At 34.5% G+C, this 15,669-nt stretch overlaps 1 protein-coding gene and 1 long non-coding RNA gene across 3 annotated transcripts; one reads left to right on the forward strand and one right to left on the reverse strand.

Annotated features, from left to right (window-relative positions):
- Positions 1-3,571: 3,571 nt before the first annotated feature.
- LOC112005965 (protein FAR1-RELATED SEQUENCE 5-like) lies at positions 3,572-5,847 on the reverse strand. Its single transcript, XM_024038258.2, has 3 exons — positions 4,747-5,847; positions 3,915-4,001; positions 3,572-3,796 (listed from the first exon to the last, which is right to left on the reverse strand). Exons 1-3 carry the CDS (start codon positions 5,845-5,847, stop codon positions 3,572-3,574), a joined length of 1,413 nt encoding a protein of 470 aa, XP_023894026.2.
- A 2,940-nt stretch (positions 5,848-8,787) lies between these two features.
- LOC136071023 (uncharacterized) lies at positions 8,788-13,969 on the forward strand. 2 transcript variants are annotated; one of them, XR_010632339.1, is made up of 4 exons: positions 8,788-9,011; positions 9,362-9,478; positions 12,035-12,124; positions 13,712-13,969. It is a non-coding gene; the product is annotated as an uncharacterized LOC136071023 (long non-coding RNA). The 2 variants fall into 2 exon arrangements; XR_010632340.1 differs by lacking the exon at positions 8,788-9,011 and having other exon boundaries at positions 9,021-9,478.
- Positions 13,970-15,669: the final 1,700 nt, after the last annotated feature.

The following is a 15,669-nucleotide window of genomic DNA, read 5'->3' on the forward strand; positions in this document are numbered from 1 at the left end:
CACAACCGCCCCCCCCCCCCCCCCCCGACTCGATCTGGATCCTCTCCATTTCCATTTAAAATGGAGAGGCTCTAGTACACGGTGAGGATTTCATCCAAAATTATCAAGGGCCAAAAACTGGACACGTCACTTAAAAGGTTGATATCACACTTAACACTTAACTCAAGTTAAACTCTTAACTCAACAGGACAAAAAAACTCCCTTTTCTCTCACCAGCCGTTCAGACTTTCTCTCTCACCAGCCCATTTGAAATTTCCTCTCATCTCCAAGGATTTTCTCTCCATCTCACGGTCCTCACCGTCGCCGGTGCCATGGTGAGATCCGAAAGTACCAGAAGAGTACCGAGCTCCTGATCCGAAAGCTCCCCTTCTAGCGCTTGGTTCGTGAAATCGCTCAGGATTTCAAGACCGATCTCCGATTCTAAAGCTCCGCTGTGGCTGCGCTACAAGAGGCCGCTAAGGCTTACCTTGTGGGACTCTTTGAGGACACCAATCTCTGCACTATCCATGCTAAGAGAGTCACCATCATGCCTAAGGATATTCAGCTCGCTAGGAGGATCAGGGGTGAGCGTGCTTAGAGTGAAAGATTTTGTGTAGATAAAGAATTTAGGCAGATCTATGTGTTTTAGGGGTTGCGGTGAGCCAGCCTTGCCGATTTGGTTCAGACCCAAATCAGAGAAGGTTAAGGTTTGGGTTTGGAGAAATATGGCCAATCGTATCGGACTCAATACATCACAGGCTGCCAGTGGTTCTAGCTGGTGGTGTGTATCCTTGTTCATCCTCTTACTCAGTCACTTGTGCCGTTGGTTCTGTACATCCTAGTCTATCAAGCACTGAAGAAGTGGACAAGTGGAGGAGGAGGAGGCAGAGCCCCTTGGCGCTTGATATTGGGACTTAGGGTTTCATTTTGGACTCAGTATATGAGCATGGCTGGTGGTTCTGTTGGAAGGAATTCTTTCATTGCCTTTGCTAGGAAAAAGGGTGCTATTGAAGAGCTAAATCTTTCACCATTCATTTACTTGAATGTTGGTTTAGTTTCTGGGTTTTCTTGCATGTTCAATTTTGAAGACTGGTTGGTGCTATATTGATGAAATGCGATGATATACTTCAATTTTCAAAGAGTAATCCATATTTCTTGGTTTGGATTCTGGGAATTTGATTAATTGCATTTGTTTTGCTTCTTGGCTGGTACTATTTTTTTATTTTCGAGAATTGGTTGATGGTAATATAAAGAAAACAATTAATTTAATGGGTGGTGCATTGATGAATTTGGTTCATTGATTATTAATTTATATATTTTAGTGTTTGGTCTTTTCGTTTTAGAATCATTGCGATCGATTCATGCTGAAAAAATGGGGATAGACATTAGTGCAGAAAAGAATTCCAAACATGAAATAAAAAATTGTGCAATGGATATCATTGTTTTTATCAAACCAATTGTATAGTGGTTATCTGAAATACTTGGATTCTATTCTGCAAATTAAACTTACATAGTGCCAATTTAGGGTTCCAACTTCCAAGGCCATTGCTAAAGGATAATGCACTAGGCTTTGAAAGACAGAGAAGGTTAGGGTTGATGCTCAATCTCCATGGCTACTACTAACAGACCTTTGAAATGAATTCCTCAAAAGTTAGGATTTTTTTTTTTTTTTTGGTCCAAATTGGAGTATTTCTTGATTTTTTTTTTTTTTTTTTTCATGTGTATGACAGTATGATGAGTTTAAGTGTTTATAGTCTAGCTGCTTTACAGGTATGGTTTTCTTTTTTGGAACCGTCATAAATACTAAATTGTTCATGGTTGATGCATTGTTTCTTTTTTATTCTACTCGTGATGGGTGCATTGTTCTTTTAAATGTCAATGTCATGTTTGCCTTGTAAAAGTGCAATGTTGGCATGCTTTGACTTGAAATGCTACTATTTGCTAATCTTGGTCCCATATTCTGTTTAGGGTAAACATTATGGACAATATGGACAAAGTGATGGGTGCATTGTTCTTTTTTCTTGCATATGATTAATGATGCCATATACAAACAATATTGAAAAACAAGTAACAATAATTTTGTGTATCATGGTGCAAGGCTTCGAGTAACAATTGATTGCAAGCCAGAAAATGGACACTTCAAGACAAGAGGGGTAGGGAAACTCGATGAAGAAGGAAAGTTCAAAGTGTCTGTTCATCGTAAGATTGTAAAAGATGGAAAACTGAATGAAGAGTGCTATGCACAGCTTCACAGTGCATCAGCTGCACCATGCCCTGCACATAATGGCCTAGAGTCTTCAAAAGTAGTATTCAAGTCCAAAACTAAATGTATAGTCAAGCAATAAGCACACCAATTGTAGAAGTTTCATGTTATTTTAATCAAAGTGTTTATTTTAATGGAATTTTTGTTATGTGATCAAAGTGTACATTTTAATAAAATTTGTTCATTTTTTAATTAAATTTTCTTATTGTCTACTCTATTGGATTGAATTTTGATTGTAAGGATTGTGATAGTTTTTATTGTAAGGATTGTAAGGATTGAATTTGATTGTAAGGATTGTGACAGGTGGAATGTGAATATTTACAGATATTTGTAAATAAGGATTGTGACAGTTGTGGGCTATTAATATTTGTAGATATTTTTAAGTAGGTGGAAGGGTGTGCTGCACAGGTGGTGTGGGTAAAGCTGCTGGGATGTGTGTTGGTGTGACAATTGTGTGTGTAAGGGTGTGTACAGGTGGTGCGGGTATAGCTGCTGGGGTGTGCGAGTGTGCCTGCAAGTGGGTGTGTGGGAGTGTACAAACTAGATAAATTGTACTGGGGTGGTTAGTTGGTTGGGCTAAGGTGTGTAGTTGGTTACGTGGAGTGCTTATAAGGAGAGGAAAAGGATTGTAAAACACATGCAAAGGAAAAATTGACACGCTTATATAAAAAACAACTCTTGCCTAGCATAACAGCAACACTTATATATAAAAACTTAATTATGCAGCAACACTTAATCAAAACTTGGCTTATTTATATAAATTTTTTCCTCAAACAGCAACACTTATATATAAAAACAACTCTTGCCTAACATAACAATTGTGCAAAAAAACATAATTATGCAGAATGTGCAATACCAGACCTATGAAGTAACAGTAATTATGCAGTAACAGTAACATTAATTATGTAGTAACAGTCACTGTAATTATGCAGTAACAGTAACAGTAATTATGCAGTAACAGTCACAGTAATTATGCAGTAACAGTAATAGTAATTATGCAGTAATTATGCAGTAACAATAACAGTAATTATGCAGTAACAGTAACAGTAATTATGCAGTATTTATGCAGTAACAGTAACAACAATTATGCAGTAATTATGTAGAAACAGTAACAATTTCTACAGCAACAAATAATTATGCAGAAATTAACACCTTGCAAAGATACATCAGACATGTAGATTAAGTATTCTTTCCAAATAATAAAAAATCTAAACATTTGAATGTGACTAAGTTTTGGACCATCAAAACTCCAGTCCTAAACTAGGAAAATTACAAAACAAGAGCACTTAATCTCAACGTGTGTCATAAATTATAAAACATGATCCTAAACTAGAAAAATGGCTTGACTTTATGAACCATTGGATTCCATCCACTTGTAATACTTTCTTGAGTCAAGGGACCTCCACTTGCAACACTTCCTTGAGTCATGAGACCTCCTGCACCATTAATTTTGTCGTTGGAGCCTACAACACTTGATGTACTCTCTAAATATGATGTTAATGCAACACTTGTTGATGAGCCTCCCTGATGTACTGCAAAACTTGTAGAAGCCGACTACAAAAAATCCAATTACACGTTACACATATCACAAGCTTAGTATTAAAATTATCAAATCATGCATCTAAACTATTATTAAAATCAAAATAAAATATATAATTGTAAATATCTTTACCATTAAAAGTTGTGTAAAACTAGCAGTATTTCCAGAAGATATATCCACAGTTTTCTTTTGTGCCATGATGTCATGTGCATATATTTCCTGTAAAAATTGTACTAGTTTGGCAACAATAATAGTATACTATATTAATGTGTAAAACTAAAATAGAATGGTGAAAATAAGAATAATTGAAGATTACCTCCTGCACTTTTCTTTTCTTTGTTTGCTTCTTTGATGTGCCTTCCTTTGGTTTCCTCATCTTTTCTATCCATGATTTCGTCCTACGCTTTTTATTACGACAAACCTCTCTTTTCTTTATCCCTTTTGGTACAACCGTAATCGAAGCACATAATTGATCTTCTTTGTCTGCAAAATCGCTGGAAGGCCTAATGATGTCTTCTTCTACATTAGCTTTGCAATTCCTAAGGTCGCAAAGTTTTTTTTTTCAAATCTGCAATTGCTAAGCTCAGAATATTATGGCCTTCTTTAGTTTCACATGCCTCATTCACTAATTGAATATATTTTGGACATAAATCTCGATACCGATCTATATATTCCAGTTGAGTATCCGGCTTAATGTTATGTGTTGTGCAATTTTTTCCGCTTCCATCTTTTGCATCTCTTCTCCACCTCTTCATGATATATCTATTAAGAATCAACTTGATACCCAATGCATCAAGAACTTTCAAACCATGCCTACATAAAATACCAAATGACTCAAACTTTCTGCAACTACAAGATAGAGTCTCATCTAATGGATTCCACATGACCTCATATTTTCCATTTTGATTGAAAACTCCAACCACATAACTATGTGTTTGACTCACATTGCGTTCTAGGCCATTACCTCTTCAACTTCTGTCTGAAATAAATCAAACAACTTAGGCGTGTACACTGTTGCTACTTGGTTAAGCATAGGAGAGCTTTTGAGCTTTAATCTTGGAAATTTCTGTTTAGAGTTGTATTTTGCTTCTAACTCCTTATCCCGCTTTTGATTGACAACTGTTTCAAAATGAGTCAAAAACTCTACTATATTGAGATCAGTACGCAAGCAATCCTTCAAGTCAGCATTGAAACTCTCACTAAGCTGGGTTGTCTTCATTCCTGCAGTGAAAGTTCTCTTAACATATGCTTGGGCCCATTTTTCCTTCAATTTAAATAGATCAATTAGCCATTTATTTTCACGAACATCGTACTTATCTAGCATCTCATTCCAAGCTATAAGAAACTCATCTTCATCGTCATACTCATAGATACATGCTAAGAAATCAGTGTTAAATTGAGGCTCATTTTTTAGTAAATGGCCCAAGTGTTTCTCAGCATTCTGCCACATATGCCAACTACACAATGCATGATATGTCTTAGGCATGACTACTTTTATTGCAGCTGAGATTGCTGCATCTTGATCTGTGAAAATAGTGATTGGCTTCTTTTCAGACATTGCTTCTAAGAAGTTCTCAAATAACCATACAAAAGATTCAATCGTTTCATAATATAAAAGTGCACCTCCAAATACAACAATTTCTCTATGGTGATTGAGACCCAAAAATGCTCTAAGTGGCCTTGCATCTCTATTTGTACTATACGTTGTATCAAACATTATTACATCACCGAAGTGGCTATAGTCAATGATCATTCTTGCATCAGCCCAAAAGATATTGGTAATCAACTCTTCACAGTCCAATTGAGTAGCGAAATAATATGAAGGATTTTCCTTAAGTTGACGACTAAAATATCTTCCCAAGCTAGCAGCTGCCCCATGCTCCATGTCTCTCTGTCGCTTAGTGCGTAAGTAGTTTTTATGATCTTGCTTGGTAAAACCAAGATTATCATATCCACCAACTTGCTTACTAAGAAACTCATAAGATTGCTTTAATTTTAATCCCGATTCATGTGCCAAATCAATTTCAATAGCATGAGTTGCGGCCACTTTCCATTGTGATGGCATCATGTGCACAGTTGATGGAAGGTTGAGATAGTGGTTATGCTCAGCAATAAATTCACTAACCACATATTTTTTTACTATCTCGATTAAGTACGATAACCAAACATGCTTCACAACCACATCTTGTTTCTGCTCGTGGATTCTTTACATTCTGATCTCTCTTGTCTTTGCCTCGAACTCCCTCCTTCGCGCACACAAATCTCCTTGAAGTAACCACTCCAGTCTTTTTACATTTATTTACGTACTCTTTTCTAATACTAAAACCAGCCTTTCTGCCATATTCATTATAAAAACCATATGCAATCTCATCCGCTTCAAACTCCATCCCTTTAAATGGGGTAGATTCCATGGGCACATTAGAAGGAACATGTATTCCCATCATTGTCCCTAGAAAAAATTGAACATAAATCTATTATAACTTTCACCTATCATTTGTTTTCAAAACAGAGATAATGTTAAAAAAAAAAAAAATGAGGATGTAATGAATGATCAACACACTAATGAGGATGTACCTCATATGAAAGAAATGTTATATATCTTTGTTACTAAACATAAAAATTCAAGATGACCAAGCATGATTTCAACTCAACTCACTCAAAGGCCAGTCAATTTAAACATGACAGTAATAAACATGTTCTTTAAAATCTTGCATCCATAATATGCCATCAAGAATCATTATAAAGGAATCTTCTTATTATGATTAAAGAACTTATTTATTATGAGAATTTTTTTTTTCAAAAGAGAAATTTATTAATTTAAATATCTAAACCTTGTGATCAACACCACAACAGTATCCTTTTGATCACCTCTTTATATATGTCCATAATCCACATTAAGCCTACAAGTAATCATTTTTTAATTTCACATAAACTCATCATTGATACTATTTTCTTATGAACCGATTATAATAGACTATATTAACAGCTATGGAAATATATATATATATATATATTTTTTAAATTGTGCCACTAAACTTATTGATTACACTATGAATTAGGATCATGTGTGTAAGGATTTTAGTGTTGATCCATTCCATAACATTTTATGGTAATAAATTCAAATTTATTGATGTAATTTTATCCGTTTGAAAATCTAGTTAGTTTTTTAGTTTATACTTTCCTAATCTACTTTCCGAAGTGGTTTCTCCATTAAAGATATTCTTCTTTGATTTTCTACTTCGTCACCAAATGTTATTTCATGCTTAATTGTGCTTTTTATATTACTTATTGATTTGTTAATTGCTTAACTATAGTGAAAAATTAATTGTTTGAGTGGATCACTTCACCAATATAATTTGATAATTTTGCTCATTAATTCACATTGGGGTCTAAATAGAAATTTCAATGTTCAATCTTATTTAATTATATGAAATTTTTAAGGAAGACTCTAACTTGCGTCCAGTAATCAAAACAACAATATAAACTTGTGAGCTTGTTTCTCTGTGTGTAGCTTTTATTGGTGGCCATCAAAACAACAATATGTTCAAGAAATTTTCAATGTTCATTTTCTTATGTTAGGCCTGAAGATATAATTAAAGAAGTGCCTAACGGCTAGTGTTTCAAATATAATATCGTTTCTCATTAAAGAAACGATGTCGGTTTGATCAGGACAAGTAGCTGTGTTATTGGTCAAAGATGGTGTGTTTCAACACTGTCTAACCTTATCTTTGACTTGTAAAATATTAGAGTTCAGTAGCAGGAAAGTTCAGCTGTTGGTGATGGTAATTAAGGTCGGTCTGGAGGTTAGAGTTTGCAGCTGATGACGTGTCACTCACTTGTTTAACTGTCCCAATCTTTACGGATCTATGGTTAGGTAGTTAGAGTAATCTATTTTTGAGATTGTGTATATATATATATTCACGTAAAGATGTATCAGTATAAAATATAGTTGCTATTCATTTCATTCATTCTCTCACAGCTCTCTCCACTTTCTCTCTCCACTTTCTCTCTCTCTCTCTCTCAATGCTTCTGCCATTGTTGGGAAAAACTCTGTTTTCTCAAGTAAACTTTCAAGGCCCAGGGAAGCTTGTTTCTCTGTGTGTACTAATAAAGATTCAATCTTTATCTCCAAAAAAAAAAAAAAAAGATTCAATCTTTATCTCAAAAAATTAAAAATACTTCTAGAATCATTCAGCCATTATAAAAATTCAATCATTATCTCAAAAAATTAAAAATAAAAATTTAGATAGACTCTAACTTGCATCCAACCACCAAAACAACCATATAAACTCACCAAGACAACAATATAAATGCAGAAAAATTATCAAACATCAAATAAGATAAGCATAAACAAGTTTTACTGATATACCTCTGTTTGTGAAGCTTTTTTTTTTTGGGTTAAATCTGTGAAGCTTTGAACGTGGGCTACCTCTGTTTCACTTTTCCCTCTAAAATGTTTTTTTTTTTTTTGGTTTTCCTGCACAGATATACTTCTGTGAGGACCGATGAAGCTTTTTTTTTTTGGTTAAAATCTGTGAAGCTTTGAACCACACTAACTCTGTTTCAGTTTTCCTCTAAAAGTTTTTTTTTTTTTGTTTTCCAGTGCATTGATGTATCTACCTCTGTTTCTCCATTTCCAGTTCACGGATATACTGCTGTGAGGATCCGATGAAGCTTTTTTTTTTTTGGTTAAAATCTTGAAGCTTTGAATCGTGGGCTAACTCTATTTCACTTTTCCCTCTAATTTTTTTTTTTTTTTTTTTGTTTTCCAGTGCACTGATGTATCTACCTCTGTTTCTCCATTTCCTCCAAAAAGGCTTTTTTTGTCCGGTTGAGTTAAACCCCAGTTAAGTGCACTCATTTAAGTGTGGGTTTAATTTTAAATGACGTGGATATTTTTAGCGTGAATCTTTTTGGACAACATCTACACGTGTACTGAAGCCTCTCCATTTCAAATGGAAAGGAGAGGATCCGTATCCACCCCCCCCCCCTTTTTTTTTTCACTTCCCACTCTTTCCCTCACTCACCCGATTCTCTCTCTTTCCCTCACTCTCTCCACCAAACCCAGCCCGCCATTGCCTGAGCTCAACCAGACAACCTCTGTCATCGTCACCTGATCTCTCTCCTAAAAGGCCTCCTCTAACCGACATTGCCGTCACCTGATCTCTAACTGACATTGTCGAGGTCGTCGAGGTCGATGTCGCCGTCGCTTGGTCTCCTTTGTTTCAAGTAATAAAGTATTTGGGTTTTTCTTATTATAAAAAAAATAATAAAAAAAAATATTTGGGTTTTTCTTCAAGCCTTCGTTCTTCTTTGTTGGATTTTGCAAATATTTTTAGTTTTTGTGGCCTTCATATGGTTCTCTAGTTACTGGATTTATGCTGCTTTCTTGTACTTTAAGAGGGATAGATTTATGACTTTATTATTGCTAGTGTTATTTAATCTAGTAATGGGGATTTTTAAGGGTGGTTTTCCTGAGCTTCAAAATTTTGTCTTTTTCCTTGTTTGGTTGCTGGAAAACGAAGGAAGTTGAGTTTTCAATTCTAGTTTTTTATAGTCGGTTCGTGTGGCTCAAGCAGAAGCGCAAGAAGGAGGTCACGGTTTGAAGCGAAAACCGTTTTGGCAGCTGAACCGATTTCGATTTCGGATCGGAGAGAGTGGCATTGTTTGACTTCACCTCCTACAAAATCTCACAGGTCACCTTTGCCACCCACAAAATCTTGTTTCTTATTCCTCTGATGTCCTCTCTGTGCTCTAGTTACTGGGTAGACGAAAGGTTCATTTGAATGGGTTTTGCTTTTGTTTGTTTCCTCTTATGGGTTTTGTTTGCTTCGTTTATTTTTATATATATAATCTTTTTTATTTAATAGGTAAGGTGAAAAATTTATTAAATTTGTATGTAGAGTTTTTTTTATAAGAAATAGTGTGTAATAAGAAAAATTCATTGGTTTGCCATCCAATGAGGACTCCTGTACTGGAGGCTTGTGTGGTGGTTTTATAGGGCCTCATGGTTGTTCTTTGTGTGGTGGTTTTTCCTCATTAAACCCATCCAATGAGGTTGGTGGCTTGTGTTTTGGTGGTGGCTTGTATCCCTTGGGAGGTTTGCCATCTAAGTTTGATTCCAGGGTGGTCTCCTCCGTTGAAGGAGGCTTGTGTGGTGGTTTATGGTGGTTAGCAAGAGAGTGAGTGGTGGGAAGCACCATTGCGAGAAGCATCAATAGCAAGTGTTTGGTAGCCAATTTGGGCTCTTGAAAGACTGAATTATGGTTATACAAACTTGAGAAATTTGTTGGCTTTCTATAATGGGCTTGGGCCTATGATTGCACGCCACATGACTTGTATTTGAGGAATTATAGATTTTTCTTATGATTACACGTTGTTGTGATAGCGTACACTTGGAACCCACTCACATTTTTTTGTTTTGTTTTTTTAAAGGTAAGGAACCCACTGAGTTGAAAAGTTTGACAATACCTAAGGCTGTGCCTGGGGCAGGTAATTTGGCCAAGAGTTAGCCAAAAGTTATTATCAATTCAACTTTGGATATCATTGATTGGATCGATATAGGGATAACTCAGATTGAAACTTTAGTTTGGCCCCATCTTGTGGTTTAAATAGGAATATAAATCAAAGTGGGTCCCCAGTGTTTCTTGTTGAAGATTCCTTGACGAACCACATGTTGTATTTAATAAACTAAGTTGGCCACATGTTGTATTTAATCAGTCTGACCACCTCTCTCTTTTTGTGTCTATTTTTTTATTTTTTTCGAATTTGTGTTAGATGTAGAACTAGTTTGATTTCTGTGCTTAAAGAAGAAGCGCAAGAAGCCCAACAATCCGATCTCATCAGCCTCAACCTCAGGAACTTCTATGAAAAAAAAAAAAAAACTAAGCAAATTTCAATTACACTATCACTCTACTTGAGCTTAGTTTTAACTCTTATATACCCAGTGCCATATTTTTTTTTCTTAAAGTTTGTTTGTTTGTTTTTTTTTTTTTTTAATGTTTATATGTCATTAGATACTTGCTGAGATTGATGGGCACTTGTCCTTTTGCCAAATTGTGTTGAACATTGTTCTAAATCTAAATCTTAATATTGTGTGGATCAAATTCTCTGTAAGTAACCCTTCTTTACTTATCAAAAAAAAAAAAAAAAAATTCTTTGTAAGTAACTTAAATCTTTGTAGGACATCATTTATCTATTGGATTTTCTCTTTGGACAAACTTACACCTTGGTTTCAGTTGAGTGGATTGCATATTTGTAAATTTGCAAAGTTGGATTCATAACATGTACTTGGGAAACTTTTGGACTTCATTGCAGATAGTAAATTTCTGCATGCCACCTGGCTCTATCATACCACTTCATAATCATCCTGGAATGAATGTGTTGAGCAAGCTTCTTTATGGCTCATTATGTTTTCTAAATTTAAAAGTAGTTATTATAACACCCCAAACCTTATTTTAAAGAAATTTTACATGTGAATAATATCTCAAGTGAATTTTATTTTTTCATTAAGGATGTTAATTATTTTGTAGAGGTCTTTTGAATATCTAAAGCATGTTATGGCATTTATGTGATTTGTGGTTATGGGCTAAGTGAAAATTAAGGAAGTGAAGAAACTTAAGAGTAAAGTGGTAAATGCCTTCTCAAGATATTTGTAATTAGTAGTCTAGAATCAGCACAACACGTTAGGGACAGATTTGAGTCAGCCACAACATGTGATTTTTAATAAACTATAGAAAAAGGATTTTGAGCTGAAATTTTAATGGTATATGCTGCACATGTAAGAGCTTATCCCTATTTAATTTCAAGTTAATCAGACAAATTTTTATGGACCAAACGATTTTTACAAAATGGCTGACCTGTTGTATATATAGTGAATCTGAAAGTATAACAACTATATTGGGATTTTGTGGAATTTACTTGAAATCTTTGTTGAGTGGATTGGCTTGTAAATTCCTACGTTTTCTTTGACATGTGTTTTACTCAGTTAATTTTTAATAATGGTTTGGTTTAATCACTTGGTACCCAAAAGGAAACTCATGAGATATGCTACCTCTATTTTGAAGTGATGTGTTTTATGTTATCTACTAAATGCACATTGTTTGCAGTAGTGTATTAAAATGCTTTGGTTGTGTTATGGTCCTTTAGGCCCTCGATTGGTTTTAGGGGACCATCTTCGATCTATGGAGACAAGTTTGATGGTACTTTGTGATAGGTCTTGTTATTGATAGGCTTGATCGTTGTGTTTCTAGGTTTCGAGATTCTTGGTGATGGACCAAGTGATTGGATTGCTTGCTTAGGTGGTGGTGCCTGGTTGAGGAAAAATTGGTTGGCGTTCTGAGGTAAGTGGCTTCTTAATGGGATTTTTAAAAAGGAATCATTATTGCACTAAAGTATTTTATGGTTAAACTCATTTTGGAACATTATTCGTGGTTTTCCTAAAACGTACTATGTGTACTTGTCTAGTGCTATCTTTAACTTAACGCATGATTTTGCCTACGTGAAGGTCAATACATGATCTAATCATATGAATGTAGGGAAAAGAAGCAATAGGAAGGAGGGAAATTTATGATTTTTGCAGTGTTGTGCTCTATTTGATTGCTCCGAATTTCTTTATTTATAAAAGTGCTTATTTGTATTTAGGTTCAAAAAATGTAGGGAAATAAGCAATATGAATTTTATGGTTTGGGATGTTAAGTCATATCAAGATATAGTTTAGAATGCACATTGGAAATGCCCCCATCCAAATTTTTTGCTGTTGTTTTTTTTTTTTTTTCTGTGAATTATTTATTTATTTATTTATTTTTATAGTCACTTTGGATTTCTTTGGTAGAGGTGTGTACTAGCTTGAGCATAGTAGACAATTTCTTATTAAATTCTTGTAAATTTCTATATTTTAATGTTAATTAGTTTTGTGGTGGGTTGTTATGTTGGAGCAAGTGGGGGGCTTGCATGGTGTTATAAGGTAGTTTAAATTCATATTGGGAGTATTTCTAATTTTTTTGAAATTGTGGATGGATATTGTTGAGTTATGTATGATGAATATTAATTTAATTGTTTTCAATACTTGTAAGTATTCTATATTGTTTTGTTGAGAATTAGTATTGTGGTGGGTTATTGTGTTGGAGCAAGCGAGTGGCTTGCATGGTGATATAAGATGGTTCAATATCATATTGGGAGTGTTTCTTACGTTTTGGAATTGTGGATGGATATTATTAAGTTACATGTGATGAATTTTAATTTAATTGTTTTCAATACTTGTAAGCATTATATATTGTTTTGTTGAGAATTGGTATTGTGGTGGGTTGTTGTGTTTGAGAAAGCGGGTGGCTTGCATGGTGATATAAAATGGTTCAATATCATTTTAATTGTTTTCAATACTTGTAAGAATTATATATTGTTTTGTTGAAAATTGGTATTGTGGTGGGTTGTTGTGTTGGAGAAAGCGGGTGGCTTGCATGGTGATATAAGGTGGTTCAATATCATTTTGGGAGTGTTTCTTATTTTTTGGAATTGTGGATGAATATTGTTGAGTTACTTTTGTATGATTATATTATTGTTTTTTTCAATACTTTTAAACGTTTTATATTGTGATGTTGATTATTGGTATTGAGTAGCAAGGGTTATGATGACACTCTTACCTATGGGGTAGTTCATCCTCAAGCTAAAAAAACTTATTGGTTAGTATTTTAGCTTAGCAATTAAGCAGCATTACATGGTGTGACTACTTTTAATGCATTATTAGAAACTAATTGTATTACATTACATTTGAAAATGTATATTTGCTCTCTATAACTTATACGCTAGGAGTTGTGGTTTTAATTCATTGGTGTGACTAGTCTTAATGCGTTGTTTGAAATGTTTCTTATAACATAGTTAATGCTTTTACTTTACAATTTTAATGTAGTATTGTTTTTATATTTGTGTAGATTTCTTATCCGTGGCTTTTAAGGAATTTTCTTTTGGCACTATTTGAAGGCATTTGAGGACATCTTCTTTTGGCCATAATTATATTATGCTAAAGTTTTTGTATAGTTATAAAACATCTTGTATTATTGTATGTGTTGCAAACAATTTGTATGGGTGGATTGAACCTAATACCTGTTTTATTTTTAGTTTTGGAATGTATGGAATTCTTGTTTTATTTTTACTTTTGGAATGTATGAATTGTTTTCTTATAAATGTGTTGTTGAAATATGTGTTATTCAAATGTGAGGTTTTAATAATGTAATAACAGGTTACAGGTTAATATCAAAGCCATAAAAAAATAAAAACAGAAAATAAGTTTTAGCGATGAATTTTCCCGTCACCAAATATAGCAACAAAAAATTGTTTTAGTGACGAAATATTTCGTCGCTAAATGTAGCAGAATTTTGTAAGAAATGGTTTTAGTGACAAAAATTTTCATTGCTATATGTGCCTAGATTTTCTTTAAAATAGTTTTAGTGACGAACTTTTTATGTACTTGAAAATAGTTTTAGTGACAAAATTGTTCGTCAGTAAATATGATTCAATTAACTTAGTGTTTTTTGCGACGAAATATTTTCGTCGCTGAATAGTGTTTTTAGTGAGGAAAACATTTAGCAATGAAATGTTTTCGTCGTTAAAAGTTTTTTTTTTTCTTTTTTAAACAAATTGAACTTTTAGTGACGAAATTTTTCATCGCTAGGACTTTTAGCGATGGGGTTTCAGCGATGAAATGAGTTTCGTCGCTAATTAGTAAATTTCGTCGCTAAAGGTTCTTAGCAATAAAAAACTGGACTTTTAGTAACGAATTTTTTCATTATTGAAAATAGATTTTGTTGTAATGAATGCTTGAATCTCTTTGAATCCAAGTGTGTTCTCTAGTGGCTGTCTGAGGATATCGGACGGTATTCCCCTCTCTTTCCTCTCTTTCTTTGAATTCTGACAGAGCTTTCTCAAAGTTTTTTTACTCTAATTCACTGTTGCTGAATGCCTTTCACTGTTGGTTGCTTCTCCTTTTATAGCGTCATTCTAGGGTTTCTAGGGTACCACTGATTCCCTTTATTTGCTCCCTTGGGTACCAGAACCAATGTTGCATTTGCAACATTAGTGGCTGGTCCCTTCCTCATTCTTAATTATTTTCTTTTTTTGGTGTTTCTTCCTCAAAAGTCTCCTGCTATCTTTTCATTCTAGGATGTCCCTAAGAGCTGACCTTGAGTTTCTTTTCTTTCAAGGCTTCTAGATCCCATCTTTTCAGACTCAACTTTTGGCTGCCTTTCCCTTTGTCATTTTTCCAAAGTGAGCTGATTCCTCCTTGCCAGGTTGAAAGTTCCCCAACCATCTTCCTTCATGGCTCTTATTTTTGGGTTCCTCGAGGTACCAGCCTCTTGTTCATGAATTGTTGGTTCCTAAGCTTTCTAGTTCTTTTCTACATCATTGGGTGACTGATAGGGACGTATCTTCTCTCGTTCCTTGTGTTTCTTGGCACCCTACTGGACTGTCTTTATCTAAACCAGGCCTTGCTGCACGTCCCAAGGACCCCGGGCTCCTCAGAATTCCCAAGTATCCTGGCCCAGTCATTTTCCCCGGCTCCCCAACGATTTTTCTGACTTTTGAGGGCTGGGTTGGGCTTCTTCTCTCCTTTATTCCATGAGGCCCAAAACCTACCCATCCCTAGGCCTGGGCCTCTTTTTTTTTTTTCTTTTTCTTTTTTTTTTTCTTATTAGATGCCTAAACATCTTATGATTCCAGTCCTTTGTGTTATTTTTGGGTTTTGATACAACATTGTGATTTTTTGGACCTCAAATATGAGATTGTATTATAGCTGAATCTTAAAAATTTTAAGATTTAGTAGCTTTAATGTAGAGGTGTTTTTATCTTGAAAATGTTAAAAAATAGCATTTTTAGCATTTGAGAGATTTAA

This window comes from Quercus suber, unplaced genomic scaffold (assembly GCF_002906115.3).
Source record: "Quercus suber isolate HL8 unplaced genomic scaffold, Cork oak 2.0 scaffold_279, whole genome shotgun sequence".
NCBI lineage: Eukaryota > Viridiplantae > Streptophyta > Magnoliopsida > Fagales > Fagaceae > Quercus > Quercus suber.